We start from the raw sequence: 26,474 nt of genomic DNA, 5'->3' as shown, positions 1-26,474 counted from the left end.
AGGGCAAGTACATATTTCCCTGCTCCGTAAAGCTCACCAACTCTGATCCACCCCACACACGCAGACTTGCAGGAAACCTCATGGCGCTCGCATGGCACCGCGGATACCTCGCCCTTGTAGGGCCGCAAGTAGACGAGATCGCCAGGGCGGAGATCTCGAAAATGAAGAGCTCCATGACCGCGCAGCACACGGCCCATCTCCTCGAACCATGCTCTACTTTCCACATTACTGTATGCACGAAGGAGGAGCTTCGCGACAGCGCAGTCAAGGATGCCCTTCCGTCCCTCGATTCCGTCGACACCCGCCACCTGCATGTCCTCGGCGTTGGTGGTAACGTCAAGCTTGGTGTCTTCTTCGTGGTCATCGTTTGGGCTGCCGGGAAAATTTTCCGCAAGCGGGTCGGCCTGAAGCCGAAGCAATTCCACATCACTCTCTCACCGCATGACGACCATGGCATCGACAAAGGCCCTGGCTCCATTCTGTCGGAAAACGAGAATCCTGCCGCGAATCTGCTTGGGAACAACCCCGATCTCCTCGACCACCTCGCTTTCACGCTCCATCTGGAAGGCATGTATGACCGTGCGAGGGCTGCAGCCGTTGGCCTGTGCAAGATCATGCCGACGTCCGAACGTGGATTCCTCAGGTTAGGCGATGTAGCGATCAAGGACGAGCAGCATAAACTCGCCATGCTGGCGTATGCCTGCGCTTTCGAACGCTGCTCCGAGGCGAAGGCCTCGGAATACTGCTTGAAGAGGATAGCGGAGTGCTCACTGTACAGCGAGTGGGGCTGCGCTTTCACCGACGCCGAGCGTTCCCAGCTCGATGGCGCCCCGCCCCAGTTGCTCGAACCGTGGTCTGCTGCGCTCCGCCTAGAGCTGATCGGGCGGGAGCTCCAAGCCCTCCCGTCCCTCTGCAGACTCGCGCGCACACCGATTTACATTCCTCATCCTACGCGCACCGACACCCTCTCAGAATCATTCTATCGCCTCCCCCGTTGGTTCCGGTGGCTCGTTCCTTTCCACATCGCACTGATGTCCACGCCGCGCGATGCTGCTGACATCGAGGCGCTCGCATCTCCTTATCTCGGTATTCGCCATGTCCTGACGCTTACAGAGGAAACGCCCCTCAGCCCCCTCTGGTTCGCTCGGAATAACGTACGCAATACTTTCCTGCCCGTGCTGAATTACTGCCCTCCTACCATCGAGCAGATGGACCTAATCCTCCGGATGCTAGAAGAAGAGCGCAATACGCCTATGCTCATTCACTGTGGTGGAGGCAAAGGTCGCGCAGGGACAGTGGCAGCGTGCTATCTCGTCGCATACGGCTTCGCCAAGCCAGACTCGACCAGGACAGAGCCCACGATGACCGCCAAGGAGGCCATCGCCGCTCTGCGCGCGATCCGCCCTGGGAGCATCGAGACGCAGCAGCAAGAAGAGTTCGTGGCCAAGTACTGCAGCGCAATTTGGAAGCGCCACGCGGTCTTACCTGACCTTGTGCCCGAGCCGCCACCTAGTCCGCTGGAGAGCGAAGGTTCGCTGCCAAAGGACGCCGATCTGTTCGTGCTCGTCGGACTCCCCGGCTCGGGCAAGACGACATTCTCGCGTGCACTGATGGCCCGCGACCCGCACGGCTGGACGTACATCTCCCAGGACGAGGCGGGCAGCCGTAGCGCGTGCGAGACGGCGATTGGGAACATGCGCGGGGGTCGCGTGCTCCTGGACTGCTGTAACGTCTCGCGCTCTGGGCGGAAGGAGTGGCTCGCGCTCGCCTCACACTGGGCCAAGTCCCCCGTGTGCGTGTGGTTCGACTATGACAGGGACCTGTGCGTGTCACGAGCGCAGAATAGGGCCGGACACCCGACGCTCCCTCCGGGCAACAGGGTGCGGAATGCCATGGAGCAGATGCACACTACGTTCGTCAGGCCGGCTCTCGCGGAAGGCTTCAAAGCGATCTTCACCATTCGCTCGTTCGCGGCCGCTGAAGAGCTGGTATCCCGCCTCTCGCCTCCCGTCGGGCTGTCGAAGTTCCCGCGTACCGCACACCTCCTCGACCTCGGCTCTGCGACCACCGACGACATCGTCAGCAACATCCCTGACGTCGGAGATGGGCACGTCGTGATCACTGAGAAGGTGGACGGCGCGAACATGGGTTTCTCCCTCTCCGCCGACCGCACCCAGATCCTCGTTCAGAACAGGTCACACTACGTGAACCCTGCGTCGCACGAGCAGTTCCGACGGCTCGGGCTCTGGGTCGACAGGCACCGTGCGGACCTGATGAAGGTGCTCGACCGCGACCCGTTCTTTGCCCAACGATTCGTCCTCTTTGGGGAATGGCTCGTCGCGACGCATTCGATCCCGTACAGCCGTCTGCCCGACTGGTTCATGGCCTTCGACCTGTACGACAGGTCGACGGACTCGTGGGCGGATCGACGGGCGTTGGAGACTCTCCTAGCAGACACTGACATTCGGACAGTGCCTGTCGTGCATCGGGGACGAATGCCAAGCGAGGAAGAGTTGAGGGAGATGGTGCAGCGCCCGTCGCTGTTCTATGAAGGGCGCGTGGAAGGCGTGTACGTGAAGGTGGAGAAGAAGGGTCGTGTTGTCTCGCGCGGCAAGGTTGTGCGATCCGACTTTATTGCTGGGAATGAGCATTGGTCGAGAGGCCTGTTGAGGCTGAATGCGTTGGAATTGTAGACTGACTCTTCGATTTGACCCCGACAGTGGACTCAGTCCTGTCGATCCCCCTTACTTCAACTCTTCGCGTCGTTTCCGCCTCTGTTTGTTTTGACACATCGTACCACTTGCTGCATTAATGGTGATTTGGATGCATTGGTGCTTGCTGGTTACCATCGTTCGGGTTACAGAACGTTGAGTGCCCAAGACGTACAGAGCGGTTATCTAATCATTGAGATTAGAAGTTCGATAGACAATCTCTCACCGATGGCTCGATTGGTTATAATCCTCGCACTTGGTTTTCGCACCCACCTCAACCTATCCCCCCGCTTTCATTGTTACGACCCTCACGATCGCCTTGCTGAAGATGTCTACTGATACCTACCAACTCTTTGCTTTGGGAAACCCCCTGCTTGATATGCAGGTGACGAACGGCGAGGAGCTCTTGAAGAAATATGAACTCAAGTCCAACGATGCCATTCTCGCGGAGGAGAAGCACCACCCCATGTACGCTGTTGCGCATTCTTTTGGCCGACATCGAATTTACTGAGGCCTCCCATTCCAGTTACAACGAGCTGGTAGAGAAGTACAAGGTCACTTATGTAGCAGGTGGCGCCGCTCAGAACGCGGCGCGCGGCGCAGCTGTATGCTACCCTTGCTCGTCTACATCTGGCGACTCGTTGACCAACCTGTGCCACCATCTTTTCAGTATGTGCTTCCGCCTCACTCCGTCGTCTACGTTGGCTGCGTCGGCGACGATGACCTCGCGGAGCAGCTGAAGGCAGCGAACGCGCGTGAGGGTCTTGACCAGCGCTACCTTGTCAAGAACGGCGAAAAGACGGGCGCGTGCGCCGTCATCATCACCGGCCACGACCGCTCGCTCGTCACGAACCTCGCCGCCGCAGAGAAATTCGAACAGTCGCACCTCTCATCGCCTGAGGTCGCGCCCCTCATTGACGCAGCGAAGATCTTCTACGTCGAGGGCTACTTCCTCACGCACGGTACCGAATCTGCGCTCGAGGTCGCGAAGAAGGCATCTGAAGCGGGCAAGGTTCGCTCCACTTCATTCTTATGCGCTTTGGCAGGCACTTGACTGACGCGCCCTGACACGATCGCGATGCAGATCTTCGTCCTCAACCTCTCCGCCCCCTTTATTCCCCAGTTCTTCGCTGTCCAGTTGCAGCAGATCCTGCCCTACACCGACGTCGTCATCGGCAACGAGGCTGAGGCTGAAGCATGGGGCAGCGCGAATGGCCTCCCGGACAAGAACGACCTCGCCGCCGTTGCGCGCGCGATCGCGTCCCAGCCCAAGTCGAACGCGTCCCGCCCGCGCACGGTGATCATCACCCACGGTCCCAAGTCGACGACGGTCGTCACCGGGGACAACCTCGATAACCCGAAGGTGTACCCCGTCAACCCGCTCGCAGAGGGGCAGATCGTAGATACCAACGGCGCGGGCGACGCGTTCGCGGGTGGCCTCCTGGGCGGGCTCGTCCTCGGCAAGAGCATCGACGAGTCCATCGAGGCTGGCCACAAGCTCGGCGCGATGTGCGTGCAGCAGGTATGATAAACCTATTGTTGCCATGGAATCGGTGGCTGTCGAGTACTGACGGATGCGTGCCACTGCAGGTCGGACCTACGTACAAGTGGCCCAAGGTCCCCATCTTCTGAGCGACAACGGCCCCTCGCTCGCCATATAACTTATCTGCTTCGCGCTCTCAACAGCGTCCCACCTACGGTTCATCCCGTTGTAGCCCTCCCACTTTTAGGAGCCCCCATCCATATGTAGTTTACGAGTCAACCATCGTCATCTGTAGCATCATACCCAGTAGCAGAAAATGCATGGTCACCCGTGCCATTTTTACTGACTCGAGGAACGTTTCGGTCGTACTGAAGGCCTGGGGGACGTCCAACTGTGGTAAAGAATCTCTGCGGATCCAACATGCGGAGGAGCAAAGCAATATTACAACGCTTAAGTATGGGATAATGTGTAGAAGTGTATAAGGATACGCCCGCCTAAGTCACGCGATCGTCAGGGAGGTGGTGAAGCTAGAGATTCCTAAGGAAAGTAAATCATTCACTACGTATTCCGTATCAGGAAGCGAAACGTCGTACCTGTGTCAGTAGCTCAGCTACAAACAACGCAGTCAGCTCTGCAGCAGCTGGGGTAATACACGCTTCAAGTCCGGCTCACCAGGATTTAGCATTGGGGTCCCATCCTCGGACACGAACTGCTCCAAGTGCTCCGACGTCTCCCCTCGTTCTGAGGCAACGATACCGTCCGCAGGCACGTCCGGGTCCGGATCGCCGACAGTGTCCAAGTTGGGGTCGATCTCAGCGGCCGCTTGTACAGGCACCACAGACGGTCTAGCGTCGGGCGGTTGGTCAACCCGCACGGTTTGCGAGGGGGGACTTGCTTCCGGGGCTGGTGGTGGCTGTGCAGGGGGGGAGGCCGTCGAGGTGGCGCGCATGTTCGCGGCTTGTGCCTGCGCTTCACGCGCCTCCTGCTCCTTCTGGAACGCGAGCACGGCTTGCAGCGCCGCGGCGGCCATTAGCGTCGACGCGTCCGGTCCGTCGTCCGTCCCCGCATCGGTGCTAGCTTGAGCTTGAGGTGTATTCATCCTCGAGTCGTCCGCAGGGGCCGCTGAAGAAGGCGCGGATGTTGAGGCTGAACCGCTGCCCGCTCGCGCGTCCTTGTCCTTGCCGTCGGTCCTGCTGGTGGGTGTGTCGGCGCTGGTATTGCGGAGGGAGGACTCTGGCGGGCCGATGCCGTTCGAGTGGCCATTCGACTGCGCGAGCAACTCGGGGTTGATTTGGGGGATGTGCTGGGGCAATGGCACGCCCGGATGACGGTAGTACGGGGAGGGATAGTAGGACGTGGGGATGTACATTCCGGGAGGGGGCGGCGCCATGGGCTGGCCGTCCGGACCGGGCCATGGCGGGGGAGCGGGGGTGGGCTGCCAGCTCCCGCGCGTGGCGGACGTCGGGAGGCCCATGGGCGGGGGAGGGTAGTGCGGGTCCATAACCATGCCTGGAGGCGGGCGGGGAGGTCCGTAGGCGGCGTAGTAGCCGTCTGAGGAAGGACTGATGAGGGGGAAGCGCGGAGGATGGGAAGGCCAGGGGTGCGCTTACCTTGCATGGTGTGCGGCCGGTAGTAGCTCGAGGCTCGACCGGACGAGCCTCCGGCGCTGCTGGACTGGCCGGCCGGTGGGGAGCCGTTGATGCTGCCTTCGCCTTGGCTGCGCGCAGGGGAACCGGTGGGACTGGGGGACCGTGAGCCTGAAGATGCGCCCTCACCGGATTGCTTGTCCTTCTCTGGCTCTGCGGGTTCAATGATGACCCCGTTATGCCGGGATTTCTGATGGCGGCGCAGAGCATCGGTCTACAACAACATAGCAGCAGACAGTCAGGGTAGGATAACATGATGTAGCATTCAGGACGGCTCTCGCGGCAAACAACAGTGAACAGAGACGTACTCGAGTGAAGGTAGCATCACATTGGGGACATTGACTAGAATTGCCCCGGACCGGGTTCAGCGCAGGCGCAAGCATTACGAGGGCTTCAGAGAGAACGTACAACCCAGGTATAGAGTGCGTCTTCGTGGTCCTCTGGTGTCTCTTCAAGTCTGCCTCCCGCGCGAACACCTTCTTACACCCATCCATCTTACATGGCCAGGATCCGGTATCCGCCTTCTTCTTGCCATTGCTCGCAGCGGCAGAGGACGTTTTCTTCTTCGTTTCCTTCTTCTCGTCAGGCTAGAAGGAGCACAGTGGGAGCGTGAGCACAAGCAAGACAGGTGGACGCGGGTGTGTGTGGCAGCCACACCGAAGCGGATGCCGCTGTGGCAGCTGTGGCTGAAGCGATAATATGGGCTGATCGCTCGGTTGCGTGCTACTTACCGTCTGTTTCGCCTGAGATCTAACCATCCTGAGCGACTTTCCAATGCCTTTAATTATTTTGTAAGCCCAGAAGGCGAAGTGCCTGAGAGCAGGGCCTCTGAAGAGGGGACAAGCAGGGTGTGGCTAGAAGTGGCTGGGCTGTGGCTGTCGGTGGCTGACGAGCTGGCGGAGTCGAGCTAAGGTCAATGGGCGCCTCTCTCCCAGCCCGGTCTCCGGTCCTCCCGCCGTGACTAGTGTAGTCACAATAATTCTTTGTGGCATTCCGCGACCTACTCAAAGCCTCTCAAAGCCCTATGCTATGGAAGTGATTCAGGAGTCTGATGTTTGGTATGTGATCGACGACATCATCGGAAGGGAGGGATCCGTCTCGCCTGGTCATGAGTGGCAGCACGAGATCTCCCACGGATCTTGACGCAGCCATCGAGGCGGGCGTTTTTGCATATCGGCCTTGAAGCAGAAGCTCGCCGCGACCACCAGGAAGACGTCTTGTCTATGACTTCTCCAAAAGAAGGTGAATCGGGTCTCCCTATCCTACCTTGTGCAAAGCTGATAGTCTCAGTTGCATTCGCTATAGGAATGCAATCAATCCAACCCGCTCATGACCAACAACCACGGCTCAACTTCGACGTCCTGCGTATGGTCTGCAATTGCCTGACAGACGTCTCAGACGTCCTCTCTTTTGGAACCACCTGCACTGCTCTAAGGAAAGGCGCGCTGCAACGACGACTCAGGATGTCGCCATTCATTCTCTCGAGTAGCATGTCAGTGGACAGGCTCCACAGCTTGTTGTTCGCCGACGAGGCGGCACGAGCCCCATTCCTATATGGCGTCGCTTGCCCTGTCTTCCACTTCTACTCACAAGATGTTCTCATCCGGTTCGCAGCCATTCTGAAGGCGGCTACTAATCTCAAGTCCTTGTACGTTCCAGCGCGTACTGGCAACCCGATAATAACCGCGATCTGCGATCTCACGACATTGCGAGAGCTACATGTCCTCGCCAGTGTCGGAGATGATTCACTGCGTACAATTCTAAAGAATTTGCGGTCCCCACTTAGGTACCTCCACGTCGAAGGATACGAACTCGGGACGTTCTCAGCCAAATTCCTGCACAACGAACTGCCGCATTTGGGGCAGACGCTTGAAGCTCTCAAATTGGACGACTTCCCCCTCGACATTCCTGCCTCCTCTGTCAAAACGCGTTTCACGTCCGTGCGTTCTCTTGAGGCCGATGAGATCGACATCAGTTCCGACCTCGGACAGCTAGACGTGCTCTTGGAGCTGTTCCCAAACTTGGATACCACCTTCGCTCTTGGCCCGCCAGGCCCCACGATACCGGTGCCGGAGGTAGAACGTCGACGGCAGCGGAATATGGAGACGCAGAAGACGCGCACTTGGCCGCGCCTCGATCGCCTCGTATGTGATGCCCGGATGGCATACATTCTAGCGCTCCGGTGCCCTATTCGCCTCATGACTATCGACACCACGAATGTGTTTGATGGTAGGCGGTATTTGGCGGAATCCCTCCGTTACAATGCCCCGCAACAGCTTCACTTCTCTCTGGAGCTCAACGATGGCTTGGCGCTTTTGGACTGGCTGTTTCCTCCCGAAGCAGCGGTCAAGCTCACGCGCCTCGTCATGTTCTTCAATCACCAGATATCTCGCCGGCCGCAGACACTTCATCGCGCCTCGTTCCAGTGGCAAGAATTGCTGGTATTTCACAACCCTCTGCCGTCTTGCCCTCGCAGATCTGACCACATGCTTCGTCGTAGGGCCGTCTCATCGTCTCGATCAAACATCTACGCTTGACGCACCTCCGTCTCGTTGTCTGTTACCATGTCTTCCAGTCTATGTCGAAGCGGACACAGCCGAACATGGGTGTCGACGAGGACTTCGTGAACACGGCGCGGGAGAGCGATCTCCTCCCTGCTGCCACTGCGTTCCTCGAGGCGATGCCGTCGTTGGAATACATTTTCCTTACCACTTGCGGGCGTACGTACGTCCCTGTCGGACGTCGTTGGGAAGAACGGCATAAGTGGCTATCGTCCAAGGCTTGGCGGGTGGCCGGGAGACATGAAGGCCCAGATGTGCCCAGTGCGGCGACGGGGATGCTGGTCGAGCTGAGTAGCGAAGCCGCAGAGGTAATCATTGATCGGGAGGAGTTCCAGTTGTCGCTAAGAGAAGAGGTGAGAATGTTCAATTCGCTGAGATAGGCTACTAATTCCCCGTTCAGGTCCAAGTGAAGGCATGCATCAGCCCTATACACTAGTAGCCGTATCAGCCGGTGGGTTCCCAGAACAGTGCCATCGGTCCTGTTCGGATGCAGTCACACAACTCTTAGTTCACACCTCCATGTGGTAATTATACAGCGCGACACGCGTACACGAAGTTGCCCTTATGACGGACTCGACGTGCGAATGAACATATCTTGTGGTGAGCCGACTCACAGAAGTAGGACCACTCCCCCGACCACCGCGCCGAGCCAAGCGCCAACTAATCCACTGATCAGTCGTCTCGAGATGGCCAGAGTATGAGCGATGTTTCTGAATTCGGGCAGGACGAACAGCTTTAATAGACATCAATGACAGCGCTGCCTGGACAGGCTTACTGGTGGGACGGCAATGCGGTGACTGCATGTCCCGCAAATGTGGTGGTGGCTCCTCCGAGTGGTCCTGTTGGGGCAAGGGTGATTGCAGGACCGCCGATGGATGAGACTTCTAGGTAGGGTACTTCGCTAACCACTGCTCGACGATCAGTAGGTCGTCGTGATAATAGTTTGGATTCTCGACGTACAAGTGAAGAAGGCGGTGAATTGCGTTTGACTGGACCCTACGATGGTTTCGACAGATTCGAAGGATGCAAGCGCAGCCGATTCTACGGAGAATGTCAAAGTTAAATTCGTTCGACGTAGGCAGTTCCTACCAATTGCGGTGACTGGGACAAGGAGAATGGTAGGCGCAAGTCGTACATCATCTGGAAGCGATGCTAACGGGGCACGTACTATCTGAAGGGGATGCAGAGCTCATCGAGGCTGTTCCGAGCGCTGGTCTCACGCAGTTCAGCAAAATGAGAAGTGGAAGACAATCGATGAGTCATTCAACCCGGAATCGGCTACTCACAATTTGAAGCCACTTGTTCAACATGCAAGGATCGATCGTCGACGTCTTGATAAGTCAGAGCATCAGTTACTCCACACTAGTTGATGTCGGTAGACGGGGATGTAGTACCATCGCGGCCAGTGGGCAGTGCGGTCACAACAAGAATGGGCAGCAAGATGAGACGGATAGCCTTAGCGTACATTGTGAGCATAGAGCAAGAGGATAAAAAGTAGCACTGAGCTAGATTGTCGCAAGAGGCCACAAGGAAGCTATCCAAGAATCGAAGAAGGTCAAGTAAAGAAATCTGGTGACCAGACACGCGGCGCTTTATATGACAGCTAGTGGCTGTCAAGGAACGTCATTTTGAGCGATTAGGGAACACGCAGTGAAAGATCGCAGCGGCTGAGGTTATGGGCGTTGAGCGGTGGCGAGGGACAGGGGCTGGCGGATGCGGTAGACAGTTCGGAGCATGAAGAATGAGCGCTGGGCTCCCAGGATCTTCCACCCCGTTGATGGAAGGAGTGATGTGACTTCCTAGGATTGCATTGCCCATTTGACGATGAGATGGATGCTATAATTCATAAGTGGGGTATGTGGCCACAGAGGACCGCATAGCAGACGTGTCGACGGGCGTTCACATGCGCGCTCTATCGCAGCGGTATCATTTTCGGACCCTGCTGTGAATGTGAATGTGAATGTGGCGAATTGTCTGCTAGTCGCGGTGCGCTCCCGTATCCGTTTAGCATGGATATTGAATATTTAGATATTCATCATACAGATGCATGCTGCATCAGCAAATTGTGTGAGGTTACCTACAGATAAGTTCTTGGACGAAACACATTGTAGCCCATTCAGAGTCCGTGCATGTCCCTTCCTTCGCTAGAGTCTCGGTGTCTTGCTAGTCACCAGGACCTCCCTGACAGAAGCTGAACTTCTCTCGCTCGAAAGGGAGCGGGATACCGCAAGCCGCCCACCCACGACTCACCCGCTGTGCGACTTCGCATACCGTGGCGGGAGAGCAGTCCGCTCCCGAGACGTGTCTGCTACTATGAATGTGCATCAGCATGCCAACTAGTAGGCAAGGCAACTCGAGTGAGGCCAATTGGGAACTTACCCAGATGAGCATCCTCGTATCGAGGAAGAGACTCCGATATCGGAGGTGGGTGGTGTTCGACCCTCATCGCCATGCTACTAAGCACCCCTCGAAGCGCGGCTATCTCCTCCTGCAAAGCTTGCACCGCGGAGGAGCTTAGCCTGGACTCGTCCTCGGATATGTTCTCCTGGTACGAGAGTGATCGCATCTCGCGCTGAAGAGTATAAAGTCTGCGTGTGAGCTCCGCTTCGCGCTGCGCTTCGAATGACCTCTGAGAAAGTTGGCTCGACGTGACGGGCAGTGGCAACTGGGCTGCATGAACGGAGGTCAGCTATGTCTAACAGGATAAGAATGCATATCATGAGACGCACTTGCTGCGTTTGGGCTGCGCGGTAACAGGGTCACAGGCCTGCCGAAGGAAGTATTCTTTGACGGGTTTATGGCGTCAATAGGAGAGAAGGAATCGCTTGCAGGACGATCAAGCCGGCGACGCTTCCGCCGAAGGATGAAGATCTCTAGAACAGCAGCCAAAAGAATAATGACGACTACACCGATCACTGGCCCAATAATCGCCCCAATCACGACATGCGAGGGGGAATGGGAGGCTCCAATGCCAGTAGCCGCACTTGAATTCGGAGATGCTGACGAGCCCAAGCTGTCGACCATGGTGTATATCATGTAGTCGAAGATGACTAGCGACCCTACGTCTGCTCTCATGACAAGCGTGTGGGTGGTGTTAGACAGGCTTGCGTTCCAGTAGACGAGCTGATTGTAAAGGAATTTCGCGCTTGAGTCCGAGACATGGGAGAACTGACCGACGGTTTCGCCATCAATCGAAAACAAGAGGTTGGTGTGAGAGCTCACTCCTCCGGGGAGTGTATTTGGCAGGATGTTGTAGACGTAGACCGCCGTACCAGGAAAGGTGACCTCCATTTGTATAGGGGCGCCATCGAAGAAAGTCGCGTGATGCCAGGTTTGGTTCATAATTTGGCTGATGTCGAGTTCGGAGGGTTGAACTATGCACCCATTGCATTGTTCGGTGGGCGACCCGACGTGCCAGGTGCCGTTGTTTGGGAGATACGCTGGTATCACGGTGTGCGCATTGTTACCAAACGTATCATCGACGGTGAAGTTGAAGGACACGACAGCCACAGGTGTGAAAAGGACAAGGAAAAGGAGTTGGATATCGGTCACGAACAATGTCTTCAGCCCTGATCACCTTTGTATTAGCGATGAGGAAGTGGGAAGCGTAGCCACGTACTTAATAAGATAGAACATTTCAGCAGGATCGATCTCCACATCGCCTAGATGGAACACTGTCCTTAAACTCCGAGTCTGCAACAGGTATGTGAGAGACACATCCAGAATAGCCAAGATCTTGAGGACTTACATAAGGAGCGTCCAGCTCGACGAGTTAGAGAGGAGGGAGAGGGATATGAGCTAGCATTACCACACCAACGTCGAGCAATTTGAGGTGACCGAGGAGCGCGAGGGCTCACTCGGCTCACTCAATGTGTTGTCACGACAACCCCCCTGTACCACTATCGAAATGCATGCGCGTGGAATCATGCCCGGCTTAGAACGCGTGCCGTCAACTGGCACCACCCAACCGCAATACTTAGGGTTCAAGACCACTTTGCCGAAAGGATGCAATAATCCATGCTGGGAGGGAGCTGATGGGGAAGATCCGCGATCCCCTGGCTGTCGCAGGCTCTATCTCGGATGGCTTCAGATCCTACGAGAGGACAATGAAGCTGCATGAGCCCCGTGGCGGATCAACTGGCACCTGCTTGACAGAATGTACTTGAGCTCATGTGATCCTAACATCGCTCTGGTCCGAGCACATCTGCAATGTCAATGCCTTAGGTAGATATGTGTAACATCAGCTTCTCAACTTCCGGGAGGACGACGAATGAGTCACATACCCCTCCGAGAGGTCCGAGCTGAGCGCACCGCCCCCGCACCTGCGCTCAGTTCATCACCAGTTCACTCGACATCGCATCCGCAACACTGTCTGCCGTTGACCAAGGCCGGGAACGACTCAATACATTCGGGGAAGGAACGTGCAGAGTCACTAAACGCCCTGACGACCGAGTACTGCGTAGAGAAGCTGGTGAAGCGATTGCGCGAACTCGTCGAATCCAAATGGCATGGTTACTACTAAGTGACACTGATTTCCTGCTAGGGCCTAGCGGGATTGGCGTATGTATGAATCCTGTGATTTCATGCCGAAGACCTTCGAAACCCTATGATAAGAAGATGGAGAGGCGAAGACTCGCCTAGCTGTGCCAACCTATGTATGTGGCAGTCCTAGTCATCATCCGTAGGCGGCACAGCAAAGCCGCCATACCTGCTTCTATCAACCGTTCTCTTGTCGTGACACGTAGGATATCAAGGACAGCCGTCCTTTGCAATCAATCATTGCAGAAGCTGCGAAGCCGGAGAAATCGGCGTGATACCTCAGCTTGAGACACGAGCACCTGCTGGGACTCACCTTGAGGTTCGCAAACGTTCACGCAGCCATATAGTGAATTGTGTACGAGCCATTCTCCAAGCTCGCCTGGATCGAGCTCCAGAGCGCATGGACATCGCGCGATTCGTCTCTCCCGGTGAGTATGTCGCAGCTCGGAACGTCATCGCGTCAAAGCTGAAGGATACTAGTCACAGATGAAAGTGTCCTCTATGACCGTTTCCGCACTGTGGGAAGTTACCTTGTCTGACAGTCCTTGCCCACCGCTCCGAAGCCCGTGTACGTGGCATCGATGAGCAAATTTAGGAGGACTACCTCATCTTCATGTCTCTGCGTCATCCGGAGCCGCGCCATACTCGCGCTGGCAGATTGCAGACGGCGTGTTCGAGGAGTAAAAAGACGACTACACTGGACATTGCGCGCTGTTTGAGGTGACCCGGTCGGAGGGTGTCATGTCATCGATGTTGGAGATGCATACCTGCGTGGGAGGCTAGCAAGGTGAGAGCGTAATGCGAAATGCGGGGCTGTGGAGAGACTCGATGGCGAACATATTTATCCAACAGCTTGGATTCGTGGAGGTTCACGCTTACGGAGACACGTTCGAGCCATCGCATGTTGAAGGTAGAAGGATGTTGCATCTGCTAAGCGCTCAGAGGCGCTGAGCCCCAGACTGTTGCCGACGTATAGCTGTTGTGCTTGCGATGTGTTCTCATATGTTCCCCAACCCGATATCCTTGATTTGACGGCGAAAGAGCCTCTGTATAAAATAAGACTTCTGAGTCGACGCATCCTCTTGAAAGTACGATTTGCGGTGGGCGCCCTAAACATCGACAAACGCCCATGCTCACGTTGGGGCGCCAAATACCGGCCACCGGTCTAGGATGGACGACAGGGCGACGTCTGCGTGCAAATATATCCATGCTTTCCCGCCGAGGCCGAGTGGCTGCCACGGTTTTCAAATTCTCCCATCGTCCACGCTGTGTCTGCCGTGCTGCGGGTCTTCTACTATGTATACTGGGACGTGGCAGTTCGACTGATTACAACTCTTCGGCCACTTAAGGATACCCATCGCCATTCTGAACGGTCTCATCTCCGGCATTCATTCTACTCTTCAGGCGTGCTGAAGGATCTATATCCACTCAACACACGCCATCAAGATCGGCAGGATGGCAGGCCTCTTCTTCCGGCAGTTCTGGGCGTTGTTTTGGAAGAATTGGATCGTAATGTCCAAGCATCCTTGGGTACGTCCGCCCTACCTGCACGAATACGAAACACGAGTTCTGAGACGGAAATGGGCACGTCGTGGTATGTCAGTTAAACGTACTAAGATGCTTCATCATGCCCATCGCGTACGGTGTCTTCTTGGCCGTCGCCCAAATCTTCCTCAACAAACCTAACAACGTAAGTTCAGCCTCCGTGTTCCACTTGATCGGAACGCTAACTTAGCGCTGTTACCGACTTCCAGTACGGCCTTGGCACATCCATACCCGTTCCCCGCCTTGTTGACGTCTTCGACGGATCGCTTGCCTTGGTATGGGCCGACGGCACGAATGGCACGGGAACCAATCCTTCCGCGCACGACATCATATCCCATATGACAAGTGGGTTCTCCAGCAAGCAATTGCGTGCAGTCCGACAGCTTGAATCTCCCGACGACATTCCCTCCGCATGTCCCCAGAACTTCAATCTGTTCTCAGAGTGCTTTGCCGCCGTCGCATTTAACTCCCTCCCTGGCCCGGACGGAACGCTGCCACTGAACTACACCCTCAGAGGAGATGGCGGGCTATTCCATATCGACGTCACGAAGCATTCCAGCGACTATGAGAAGAGGCTTCTGCCGCTCCAATGGGCTGTTGATAGCGTAAGTGCTCTCGTCACCTCAGACACCTCTGCTATTTCTAATTCGAGCTTATGAACTTTGTGTAGGCTATCATTGAACTCCAAACTGGTACAACTCCTCAGACGCCACTGGAGTGGCCATTTACTCAAGAGACTAATACCGAGCAATTTACCGAGATCCGACTAAGTGCGCAAAGTCCACATTCATGCTGTTTGTCGTGACTCAGCAGCTTACACGTTCCGTAGGTTATATTAGGGGACTGCGGACGTTGCTAGTACTTGCGCTGTAAGCACGTGCCGTGGGAATGTACACCCAACGACTCATGAGCTCACAGGTTCATATGCTTTGTCGGTATATCCTATCAACTACCGGGATCGTTTGGAGGGGAGCGGGCGAATCTCTTGACTGCGCATCTGAAGGTCATGGGTCTCCTTGACTCGGCCCGCATAATGTATGTTGTTCGTTGTGTCCATGGTCATCTCGCGGCTCACCAGTACGTGCGCGTAGCTCTTGGCATATTAGTATCTCCCTCGCATATCTCCCAGCATGGATCATCGTCGCCATCATTTGGCACTTCCGTATCTTCACAGCGACGAACGTCGGGCTTATAATTGTCGTCCATCTTCTGTTTGGCCTCACGCTCGCTAGCTGGTCGTTCTTTGTCGCCACTCCCTTCGGCAAGAGCCCCCAGCTCGCCGCCGTTGCATCAACGTTCCTCGCTATCGTGTTCGCCATCCTCGCGCTCGTGTTCAGCCATGCGAGCACAGGCGCGGCATTCATCTTCACAATCATCTTCCCGCCTGGGTTCTACATCTTCGCTATACGTGCGATCTGTGGCTGGGAGGTGCACCAGCTCGCGACGGATGTCATCCAGCCCGACCCGGATAATTCGCTCAGGCTCCTGCCGCTAATCATTGCTGCCATTGTAGGTTACATTGAGCCAATTGGAGGCGCATATACTCACCTATCCCATACAGATCGACGTCTTCCTCTGGCCATGGCTCGCTGTGCTTTGGGAAAGCCGGCTTTACGACGCCCGCAACCCGTCTAGTCGCTCCTGGTGGTCTCGCTTGCGCAGAAAGACAGCCGCCCAGGATGGCGTGCCGCCTAATGGTCCCGACATCGCGATCTCCATCCGTAACCTTGGCAAGGACTTCAAGCCGTCGTTCTTCAAGAGCGACAAGGACGTCGTCATCGCCGTGTCGGACCTCAGCCTCGACATACCGAAGTTCGGCATATACGTCCTCTTGGGCTCGAATGGGTTCGTTCTTTGCTCGCGTCTCCTCGCTTACTGGACGTACGTATTGACGGCTGCCCTGCCTCCAGCGCCGGGAAGTCCACGACGATGTCCATTCTGGCCGGTCTTCTCGGCCGTACCCGCGGCACGGTGACATTTGAAGGCGGAGTCGAGCGCCCTCCGCGAGGCACGATCGGGATTGTCCCGCAGAAGAACGTGTTGTTCCCCGAGCTGACGTGCTATCAGACCCTGCGCTTGTGGAAGGCGGTCAAACGCGCGGACAACAACAGCGACGATGATGTCGAGCTGCTGTTAAGAGATTGTGATCTGGGGAAGAAGATTCACTATAATGCGGATGCATTGAGCGGTGGGCAGAAGAGGAAGCTGCAGTTGGCGATTGGGCTGATTGGGGGATCCAAGAGTGAGTTCAGCTAGCCATGAACGTGACCCGCAAAGATTGACCCATTTCATGCCGTAGTTATTCTGGTTGACGAGGTAGATTTTGTCATTACACATCTGGTAGTATATCTGTTGATGCTTCTGGATGTCTAGTGCACGTCAGGAGTCGATCCGCTCTCCCGCCGAGCTCTGTGGCGGACGCTCAGCTCTGTTAGGAACGACCGCACGGTGGTCTTCACAACGCATGTAAGTAGACCAGCTGTATTTGTAACTTCCGAGGCTAAAGGGATGCATGGTGCAGTTCCTCGACGAGGCCGATCTACTGGCAGACACCATTGCCGTACTAGCGGCCCCTGGTAAACTCGTTGCTCACGGTACTCCTGTCGCGCTGAAGTCAAGCCTCGGCGAAGGTTATACTGTGGTTGTGTCATTCTCCCCCGACGAAAAAGGGAAGGCGCCGCGTATTGCGGAAGTTGACCTCTTGGAGCGGATCCATGCCATCGCCCCCCTCGCTTATACCTCATCGTCTTCGCCAAACGAGGTCTCATATCACCTCAAACTGAAGGATGCCGCTATCGTCCAGAAGGTGCTCGAGCTAGTGGAGAGCAATCGCGAGCAGTACGGCGTGGCAAACTATTCGGTCATGGGAACCTCCATCGAAGACATCTTCCTTGGTCTGATGCACGATTCCTCCCGCTCAGGACTGAAGGAGAAAGACAAGGAGAGTGAGTTGGAGAACGCGGATTCGTCCGCCACCCCGTCTCTCGCACATACTCCGGAACCCTCCGCCACTCCACAATCCGCAGCGGTCCTTGAGCTGACGAGTGGCCGGCGCCGCTCGCCATTCAGCCAGGCCTTGACTATCTTCCATAAGCGCGCCCTCATCGCGCGCCGTAGCTGGCTGAGCCTGACCCTCGCTGTCCTCGTCGCCGTTGCAGGGTCGTGTATCCCGACTTTCTTCCTCTCCAACCGGACCAATCAGTCTTGCGTCACCCACTTCCGCACAGTCCCTCAGACGCCTCTATACCTCCCCACCTCCCCGCTAGGCTTCGTTACCGAAGCAGCTACTGGATCTCCCGTGCTCGAGTCTCCACCTGGTATCATCTCGACCTTGGGCAACTCGACGCAGATGTTGCTCACGCAGAACATTCCTGACAACGCAACTTTCGTTAGCACCATCACCCAGAACTTCCAGAACTTCTCGTTCGGTGGTGTCTCGGTCGACCAGCAGTCTGGGCAAGCCTTGTTTGCATGGGAGGCGACCCCACCTGGCTTGACGGGCCTGGTCATGCTTAACTTGGTGTCCAATTTATTGTTCAACACGGCGTTGAATTTCACTGGACATACGCCCCCTGTGCCTAACATCATCCAGGCTAACTACCAGGCGTTCCCTGGCATCGCGGCGGGGACGCTTGTTGCGCTGAAATGGGTTGCTTTCTTCGGCGCGGCGATGGTAAGTCTCTTTCCGCTTCTTCAGCTACGTGTACTGAGTGGAATATGGAACAGGCCGTCTACCCAGCATTCTTCTCGCTCTACGTCGCGAAGGAGCGGCGCTCGGCGGTACAGGCCATGCAGCTCTCCAATGGGCTGTCGGACCCCGTCGGACTGTGGCTTGGACACTTGCTCTTCGACTCTATCTTTGGCGTGGTAGCCGCCACGCTCATTGTCATCATTTTCGCGGCGGTCTCCAATCAGTTCCATGGTCTCGGGTTCTTCGTGCGTAATGTATACTTGCAGGCATCTCCTGGCATGACTGACGCTCGCATGAAATTCACATTCACAGTGGGTCGTGCTAGTGTTGTACGGCATTGTAGGTGCATTGTTCTCATACTGCGTATCGCTCGCGGTCGCGTCGCCTCTCGCGGCGTTTGCGCTCTCGGCTGGCTACCAGGTCATCATGTTCGTGGTACGTGCACACTTGTCAGCCGTATCCCGGCTCCTTCCTTCCTCATCCTTTCGCAGCTGTACCTCGCAGGGTATCTGCTCACCCTCACGTACGCGAAGACGTCTGATGCAGGGACCGATCTCACAATTATTCGTAAGTATCCACCTCGGCTTGCTACGATGTATTTTCGCTAACTGCCGCCTGCAGACTACACCATGTCGGTCTTATCTCCTGTTGCCAGTCCCGTGAGTCACAGTGTACCAGGACTTGCTACTAATATGACGCTCATATGGGACTCATAGCTTCGAGCCTCCTTCGTGTCCGTCAATCTCTTCTCTTTGCTTTGCGATGGTACCTCCCCGGTTACCTCTTCCTCCCTTGGCGACATTTCGCGGTATGGGGGCCCGATCCTGTATCTGTTCCTTTACGCTTTCGTTCTGTTTGGCATCCTCGTCTGGGTTGACTCCGGCTCCGTCGTTGTTCTCAAGCTCTCTCAGTTTCGCAAGCAGCCCATCGTCGGCTCAGGGGCAGCTGTCGCAACATCGGAAGAGGAGAAGGCGGATATCAAGGATGTTGATGACGAAGCTGCGAAGGTGACGGAGTCGAACGATGCGCTCCGCGTCATGAGCGTCGTGAAGGCGTTCGGCAACGTTACAAACCGCGTTGTGGACAATGTCAGCTTTGGTGTGTCTCGGGACACCATTTTCGCACTGCTCGGACCCAACGGAGCGGGAAAGACGACGACCTTCAATATCATACGTATGTGTATCTCTTCTAAGGCTGTCCGCCACCTGCTGATTCCTTGAGCAGGTGGAGATGTCGTTCCGGACGAGGGTGACGTCCTGATCAACGGCGTCTCTATGATCCACCATCCAAGATCCGCACGACTCTCCCTTGGCGTCTGCCCTCAGTTCACGGCGATCGACTCGCAGCTAACGGTCCGCGAACATTTGCTGATCTATGGACGGCTGAAGGGCTTGTACCGCGGAGAGGAGCTGAAGTGCAATGTCGAGAACTTGATGCGTGCGACGTCGCTGCACATCTATGCAGATCGGCTGGCGAGCAAGTTATCTGGTGGAAACCAGCGGAAGCTCTCCTTGGCCATTGCCCTTATCGGTGCGTGTGTCGCAGTTCAGTGATTAAACCTTGACACTGATTGTAGTATATAGGCAATCCTTCTGTGATCCTCATCGATGAGTTCTCGACCGGCATCGACGCAAAGATGAAGCGAGACATGTGGGGAACCTTGCGAAATGTGGCAGTCGGAAAGGCAATCGTGATCACTACACGTTAGTGCCGACAGCTTTTCTCGCACTGTCTCTTGCTCATCGTGGCTTGCCTTGCTCAGACTCGATGGAGGAAGCGTCCGCACTGGCAAACAAGGTCGGGATTCTGGCCAAGAAGATGCTAGGTGAGATGTCCGTCAATATATCATGGAATCTCGACCAACGAACCTCCGTTTGCAGCGGTCGGAACGACGGACTCGCTCGTAGAGCGCTACGCCACCTACGAAGTCCACTTCTCTTGCCGCACTCGAGAAGAGGTGGTGCACGCGCAGGAGGCCATGTCTCGTATACCTGGCGCGCGTATGGCAGACGATGTCGCGACGCGCTTCGAGGTGCCTATAGGTGGTGGTATGTCTCTTGCACAGCTGTTTGCGGTTCTCTCTGGTGGCGGGTTTGCGGAGTATACTGTGGAGAGGGCAGGGCTAGAGAGCGTGTTCCTGAAAGTGATCAGGGAGAACAATGTACTGGAGGAGGATACAGACAAGAAGAGGCGGCGGTGGAGGATGTGTTAACGTTTATGGTTACGACACGCACGGACACTTTGTTTCTGTGTCCATGGATGGATTGCTCATATCTCTCGTAGATTATTAATGCTATATAGAACGGATAGAGTCTCATAGCGAGAGACAAGACGCAAGCTGAGACTCAGCGAGCGGAGATCATCCAGAAAGAGACAGATAACCTCCGCTGGGGGCTGAGTTGAGTGGGAGTCTTATGCAAGCAGCTATATGCGTCGCATCGCGCCCTTGGGACCCACCAACCCTGCCCACAAACGTTCGCCGACTTTCCTCCCCAAGCCACCTCCAGCCGTTCAGTGACAGCACATCCACCCTTCCCATCCGACTCCGACCGCCTCTGCCTAGACGGCATCTCAAGCACTCCACTTGAGTTTACACTCCGCGCCGTATCACGACGTCGAACATGGCCAAGAACCCTGCCGAGCCGGTGGAACAACCCGAGTACAACGAAGAGGAAGGGGAAGAGAGTGACGACTATGAGGACATCGAGGTACATGCTCACACAGCCCTGCCGTAAGAGGCTCACAGTTGACCGTCCTTGCGAGCAGGATGAAGAAGAAGCATCTGGCGAGGAGGACGAAGGCGAGGAAGGCGTAGAGGCAGAGGTATACATACATCCCAGACCGGTTCCGGGTCAAACTTGTGCTAATCTGCCTGCACTTCCTCCCACACGAAGGGTGCGCAGCCGCGATCTAATCTGACGGCTCTGCTTATTGGTGGCGAGGTGCGTCTTCGCTAGATGCGATGGTGCTATCGCCGTCTCATGCGTCTCTATCCACAGGCGGGCGCGGACGCTGACGAGGAGGAAGAAGATGAGGATGACGACTTCGAGGACGCCCCAGAACAGACTCTGCAGAGCGAAGCGTCGTCTGTCGCCGGCACTAAGCGGAGCCGGGAGGAGGATGAGGATGTGGACAAGATCTCAGGCGACTATGGCGAGTTCCAAGAGGCGGAGGAGGGTGTGGCCAAGCGGGCACGGCACGCTGCAGACAATGCAGCGGCAGAGGAAGAGGCGGAGGCGGACGAAGACGAAGACGAAGACGAAGAGGAGATCTGAGTTCACTATGCACGAATTACTCCTTGCGCCCTTACTTGAAGGCTCAACCGCAGATCCGGTATGTTTATCGATCCCTTATCAACATTAACGTTGTTGCTCCTTTTCCTGTAGTAGTATCCAAACTGTCTGTTGTCTGTAATTCCGATCTTTGTTGTCCACTGTATACCCACCGAACTAGGAACGATCAGTCAGGAAGCCATACATCGATGCCTTCAGCGAGGCTGGAAACGTGCGTGCAGATGCAATGTGTCTAGGGTGACATGAGGGTATAGCAATAACAGACTCCTAGAATATCCAAACGGCGTCATAGCAATATTGGAAACACATACATACTCCTCAATCCGCATCCGCGATATGGTTCGTCAGCTCCAGCAGGCCCTTCAGCCGCTTACCTAACCGCTCGCCCTGCATCTTCCGCTCGAACAGCTGGTATGCTGGCGTCTTCTTCCGCGGTAGCCACGCCTTCGTCGTAGGCTGCCCGTTGACACGGTTTGCCTTGAGCACGGAGAGGTCGACGAGGCGCGGCGAAGATGTGTACTTGATGACCTCGCGGTATAAGAGTTTAGACTCCACAGCGAGCGAGCGGAGTGTGGGCGGTTGCCGAGGCTCGTCATCGGAATCCGAGTCTGAGTCTGAGAGTGTTGAGGGAACGAGCTCGGGTGTTGGCTCGCGAGGTATGGGTGCAGGGAGCTCGGGTAAGGTCTCGATCTCCTTGAGAAGGTCTTGACCTTTGAGGAAGAAGTTCTCTTGACGCAAGAACCGAACGGTGCCACGGAGAGAATCGATCTGGAAGAGACACTTAGCAGAGCGTTCAGTTTGTTCAGCTGCAGACTACTCACCTGCTCGAGCAGATACGACGTCTCAAAATTGCCCTCCGTTGGGACGGTCTCTGCCTCCACGACCTGCGTCGTAGTCGATGCTTGGCGCTCAGGATTGTTCGCAAGTGCTTTGAGCTTCGCATTGTCCTGCTCAAGCGCGTCGAGGTCCGCCTGGAGCTGTTCCATCGCCTCCTCGTACGCGCGCTCTTGCTTCCGCGCCTTCGCGAGCTCGTTCTCGAGGTCTGTGATCGTGTCCGCCTGCTTCTTAACCGTCTCCATGCGGCGTTCCATGAGCTCGATCTTGACACCAGTCTCTTGGATTTGCTGGTCCTTCATCCTAATCGTCCGCGCAAGCGCCTGCATCTCGTCGTTGAGCTGCGCGACCTTGCGCTCGGCCTCGACGTTGACCGCTGTGGCCGCTTTGATGTCGTCGATGCGGAGGATCCATGGCGCAGTCCCAGTGACTGGATTACAGGAGTCATTACCACGTCAACAGCAGTCATCGTCAGGTCCGACTCACTCTTCAAAGTATTCTCCGCCTCCAGAGACATCGGAACGATCCTGTTAGCCTCCTGGATGACTTGGGCGAGGAACTCGCAGACGGAGTCCCACGAGGCTGATTCCTCGTTGCCCGCCTTGCCAACGGTAGAAGCAGCGCTTTGCTTGACGTAGGAGACTACAGTTGAGAGCTGGAACGCGGACTTCACGGCACGGACGTCGCTGATATGTGGCATGACGAGTTGAGCCAACTGCAATTGCCATCGTAAGTCTGCTTTAGATCACGCATCGCAAACAGCTTCACTTACGGAAATACCGAAGTTGACAAGCTCAGGGACCGTGTTGTTGAGGTTCTGGAGCTGAGGCACCAGGTGCGCCTTGAGGGCCATAGAATCTTGTGTGAGGTCCTCCACCCGCTTGATGAGCTTCTTCGAGAGGACCTTGGCGCTTCTGCACTGGTCAAGGGCCTTCTGTAGGGGCTCGAAGAATTCAGCCTGCGCGTCCATGCCTCCAAAGTCAAGGGCAACGTCTATAACGTTGACATTCAGTACGAAGTCAAGTCACCTTAACGAGATACATACCGTTATCCTTGAGAATGGCAGCAACGGAGGTCTTGATGAGACCAACGGACGCGGCGAACATCTCCAGGTCGTGGTCAAACGCCAGAGCATATCCCAGCTCGCGCTCTCCAAGGTCATACTCGAAGTTGCTGAAGTACGTCTCGGACAGGTGGTCAAACTGCGACTGCATCTTGACCGCGTCGCTGACACACTCGAGCTCACGGAACTCCTCGCGGCGGAGGAGGTCGACGTGCATGTCGATCCGCTTCTCCATGGGTGCGAGGTCGGGATACATGCGGCCGACGTTGAGAAACGTCTCAACATCGCATTTCCGGAGGATGGCGGCGAACCGTTTGCATGTCGTCGACAGACTGGACAGACGTCCGCGCATCTATACAAGAATCAGCATTGGACAAATGACAAATCAATAGACTTTGCGACGAGATGGTGCGATCCGTACCTCACAAATACCGACAAGAACATCTGAGACCGGGCCGTTCAGAGCTTCAGGGAGGTTGTGCGTTTGGGCAACAACTGCGTTGATCAGGTCGACCTTAGCGGCCAAGCGCTGGAAGAACATGTAACAGTTCGTAGCATCCATGTCTGATTCGACGTAGATCTGTGGCAAGTAAGGCTATCTCGCGCTGCATCAAGATTCTGTTCCAGAGCACATAAAACAACCGCTGAACCCACCTGGACAATATTCAGGAGTTCCCGAGCTTCGCGAGCCTCAATCTTCTTGACCTCGAGGTCGATGTGGCGGGCTTGATTCTTGGAGGCCGAGGATTGAAGCTTTAGATTGAGAGACATCATCGCGGCAGTCTGGGAGGCAGCGGTCGCAGACTCGTGCTGCGCCGTCTGAGTCTCCGCACGCAACGTGTCCAGCTCGCTATTCAAAATACATCAGAGTGAGATCAGTCGGATTAAGAAGGAGCCCATACGTCTGCAGCGACAGAACGAGTTCTCGGAATTGGACGATCGTGCCCTCGAGATCCTGGCATGCTTCTTCAAGGCCTTGGATCTTGCGAGATTGCTCATGGATCTGCACGTCCTTTGCGTCTGCAAGCAAACACACGGTTAAGCAACGTATCCGAATAGTAATGGAAACCACCGACCGATCTCTTCCTGCAAGGCCTTCTCGGTCTCCATATGGTTTTCCTCGAGTTCATCGTTGAGTTCCTTGAGCGCCTCTAGATCCTCGATCGTGATACGCATCTCCTCGATTTTCTACGCACATTTAAGCAGTGAACGAGTCGAGAAGTGGGCTACGACAATCTACTTACCTCCCCGAGCATCAGATTACGCTCCGTGAGTTGGACGAGGAGATCTTCAGCACCGAGAGCGTCATCCAACTGTGCCTTCAGGTCCTCAATCTGAACTTCAGCGTTGGCAAGCTTGCCGAGCGTGGCCTCGTATTGCGCTGCAATGCTCAAATCAGCATACAAAGGAGAGGGTTCCCTTGTGACAGCACGTACTTTGGATCTCGTCAAGATTCGTGACGTCCTTCTCCATCTCAGCGATCCGCCTGCGCTGCTCGAGCTCCGTTTCTTGGGTGAGATCCCGGAGCCTATGTGTGATGTTAACACTAGTTAACAACGTGCGTCGACCACTGAACTTACCTGACCAACGCCTCCTTTAGACGTTCGTTCTGCTTCTCAAGCTGAATATACGCCAGAGACTGCTTGACGTTGCTCTCCCCGCCGCCCTCCTCGCCATCTTACCAGATATCAATATCATAACTCTGCCCCGCCCAGACAACTGAGCGGACATACCTCTGCCCTCGCGCAAATGCTGCAGCTCAACCTCGAGAATAGCCAACTTCTCCCTCAGCTCCTCCAGATCCGCCTCTGCCACCTCCGCTCGCTCCTCCGCCATCTCCTTATCCAACATCGACATCTCCAGCTGCTCCTGCGTGTCCAAGATCCGGCTTTCCGCGAGCTGCGCGAGCTGCTGCGCGTCCGCGAGCTCGCGCTTCGTCGCAATCAGCTCCGTCTGTTGCTGATTCAGCTTCGCCTGGAGCTTGGGACGCAGCGCGACGAACGACTCGGCCTCAGACAGGCGCGTCTCGAGCTCGCGCACATGGCGCGCATCGTCGGCGCGTTTCGCTTCGAGCACCCGGACTTTCGCCCGGAGCTCTTGCAGCTCGGTGTCGTCAACCACTCGGACGGGAGTGGTGGGGCGTGAGGGTAGTTTGGGAGCAAGTGGTTCTGGAGGCTCAAGAGGCTCGGGTTCTGGGTCTTCGTGTGCAGGAGAGGAGACGCGTCGTAGTGAGGACGGTTGCGGAGGTTGTGGGGAGGCTTGTCCGGGGGAGCCATGGCTCTTTGGGAAGATCCTCGGAGCGGGCTCAAGAACAGGAGACTCAGGTAGACGGGCACTCCTGGTAGGACTTGCAACGTCTGGCTGAAGAGATCCCAGACGGCCTAGAGATGGACGGGATTGTAGCGTAAGAGACGGACGAGGCTTGGTGGGAGAACCGAGACGCGCTGCTGCTGCTGTGCGGCCTCCAGGGGAGAGGAGGGCGCTGCCATTTCCGAGTGCGGACGAGGAGGGTTTGGCAGGACTGGCGGCTCGAGGCGAGGGGATAGACCGAGACGAAGGTGTGCGCGACAAACTGCCCGTCCGTTGATGTCCGACCGCTCGTGCAACAGTAGGCTGTAGCGAGTTACAACATATAGCATGGGCAGCATGTCATGACAATACTCACTGCTTGTGATGGCTCTGGGGCAGCCGCTATGACCTTCACCTGGCTCGGGCGAACGAAAACACCATAGTTTGGCTTGCAGGTAAAGTACTTGATACCCTGAACTGTTCCGTCGTTCTTGCCATTCGGCTCGGCCAGCTCAATCCCTATCCATTTGCCTGCAGAGAATGAAGTGGCGCCAGCGAATCTGACAACACCCCGTCCAGCAGGAATTTCGACGATTGCGCCAAGGGTAGGTTCGTTCCCGGCAGGCGGCATCGGTGCGAACGGGCGACAACGAATGTGTCGTGTCGTCAGATAAGGCTATAGGACGATAGTCAAGTGCCGAGTGCCCCAAGGCACCCCACGTCGCAGACGAGCTGCAGTAAGATACGGACGAAGGAGGGTGAGTGTCGGACTGGGAGTACTGAAGCTTAGCAGGCTCGCTGCAGGACGGGTCAGGAAGC

The 26,474-nt window shown here is 56.1% G+C and overlaps 8 protein-coding genes across 8 annotated transcripts; 5 read left to right on the top strand and 3 right to left on the bottom strand.

The window, feature by feature from the left end:
* The first annotated feature begins 55 nt into the window (after window positions 1–55).
* Window positions 56–2,993, top strand: DICSQDRAFT_151681 (ATP dependent DNA ligase). Its single transcript, XM_007360735.1, has one exon. It carries the CDS (start codon window positions 81–83, stop codon window positions 2,691–2,693), a length of 2,613 nt encoding a protein of 870 aa, XP_007360797.1. The 5' UTR covers window positions 56–80; the 3' UTR covers window positions 2,694–2,993.
* A 5-nt stretch (window positions 2,994–2,998) lies between these two features.
* Window positions 2,999–4,533, top strand: DICSQDRAFT_77121 (adenosine kinase). Its single transcript, XM_007360734.1, has 5 exons — window positions 2,999–3,179; window positions 3,238–3,316; window positions 3,382–3,723; window positions 3,796–4,233; window positions 4,302–4,533. Exons 1-5 carry the CDS (start codon window positions 3,040–3,042, stop codon window positions 4,341–4,343), a joined length of 1,041 nt encoding a protein of 346 aa, XP_007360796.1. The 5' UTR covers window positions 2,999–3,039; the 3' UTR covers window positions 4,344–4,533.
* Window positions 4,534–4,819: 286 nt separating this feature from the next.
* Window positions 4,820–6,733, bottom strand: DICSQDRAFT_177034 (uncharacterized protein; the record flags this gene model as incomplete). The annotated part of the gene is made up of 4 exons (XM_007360733.1): window positions 6,572–6,733; window positions 6,149–6,427; window positions 5,805–6,054; window positions 4,820–5,745 (listed from the first exon to the last, which is right to left on the bottom strand). Exons 1-4 carry the CDS (start codon window positions 6,596–6,598, stop codon window positions 4,820–4,822), a joined length of 1,482 nt encoding a protein of 493 aa, XP_007360795.1. The 5' UTR covers window positions 6,599–6,733.
* A 1,408-nt stretch (window positions 6,734–8,141) lies between these two features.
* Window positions 8,142–8,377, top strand: DICSQDRAFT_142953 (uncharacterized protein; the record flags this gene model as incomplete). The annotated part of the gene is made up of 2 exons (XM_007360732.1): window positions 8,142–8,281; window positions 8,341–8,377. The coding sequence occupies 2 exons, from the start codon at window positions 8,142–8,144 to the stop codon at window positions 8,375–8,377; spliced, it is 177 nt and encodes a 58-aa protein (XP_007360794.1).
* A 3,036-nt stretch (window positions 8,378–11,413) lies between these two features.
* Window positions 11,414–11,893, bottom strand: DICSQDRAFT_19088 (uncharacterized protein; the record flags this gene model as incomplete). The annotated part of the gene is made up of 1 exon (XM_007359684.1): window positions 11,414–11,893. A coding segment is annotated over one exon (480 nt), but the record flags the coding sequence as incomplete, so codon positions are not given.
* Window positions 11,894–14,203: 2,310 nt separating this feature from the next.
* DICSQDRAFT_96814 (P-loop containing nucleoside triphosphate hydrolase protein) lies at window positions 14,204–20,488 on the top strand. Its single transcript, XM_007360731.1, has 21 exons — window positions 14,204–14,470; window positions 14,544–14,630; window positions 14,695–15,090; window positions 15,156–15,255; window positions 15,315–15,354; window positions 15,404–15,520; window positions 15,577–15,994; window positions 16,047–16,330; window positions 16,396–16,727; window positions 16,785–16,801; window positions 16,859–16,951; window positions 17,007–18,158; window positions 18,212–18,421; window positions 18,489–18,611; window positions 18,668–18,743; window positions 18,798–18,835; window positions 18,893–19,349; window positions 19,401–19,706; window positions 19,760–19,879; window positions 19,939–20,001; window positions 20,057–20,488. Exons 1-21 carry the CDS (start codon window positions 14,396–14,398, stop codon window positions 20,386–20,388), a joined length of 4,836 nt encoding a protein of 1,611 aa, XP_007360793.1. The 5' UTR covers window positions 14,204–14,395; the 3' UTR covers window positions 20,389–20,488.
* A 159-nt stretch (window positions 20,489–20,647) lies between these two features.
* DICSQDRAFT_177031 (uncharacterized protein) lies at window positions 20,648–21,608 on the top strand. The gene is made up of 4 exons (XM_007360730.1): window positions 20,648–20,884; window positions 20,943–20,999; window positions 21,071–21,118; window positions 21,176–21,608. Exons 1-4 carry the CDS (start codon window positions 20,798–20,800, stop codon window positions 21,449–21,451), a joined length of 468 nt encoding a protein of 155 aa, XP_007360792.1. The 5' UTR covers window positions 20,648–20,797; the 3' UTR covers window positions 21,452–21,608.
* A 179-nt stretch (window positions 21,609–21,787) lies between these two features.
* DICSQDRAFT_47095 (dynactin) lies at window positions 21,788–26,286 on the bottom strand (the record flags this gene model as incomplete). The annotated part of the gene is made up of 14 exons (XM_007359814.1): window positions 21,788–22,237; window positions 22,291–22,733; window positions 22,790–23,018; window positions 23,076–23,296; window positions 23,349–23,718; window positions 23,788–23,961; window positions 24,021–24,216; window positions 24,269–24,386; window positions 24,443–24,554; window positions 24,611–24,747; window positions 24,803–24,894; window positions 24,947–25,043; window positions 25,100–25,963; window positions 26,028–26,286. The coding sequence occupies 14 exons, from the start codon at window positions 26,284–26,286 to the stop codon at window positions 21,788–21,790; spliced, it is 3,762 nt and encodes a 1,253-aa protein (XP_007359876.1).
* Between the last annotated feature and the right edge of the window lie 188 nt (window positions 26,287–26,474).

The sequence above is a fragment of the Dichomitus squalens genome, assembly GCF_000275845.1.
Source record: "Dichomitus squalens LYAD-421 SS1 unplaced genomic scaffold DICSQscaffold_1, whole genome shotgun sequence".
NCBI classification, from domain to species: Eukaryota; Fungi; Basidiomycota; class Agaricomycetes; order Polyporales; family Polyporaceae; genus Dichomitus; species Dichomitus squalens.
Note: the sequence above shows the minus strand (reverse complement) of the source record. Positions and strands in the feature narration are given on the sequence as shown.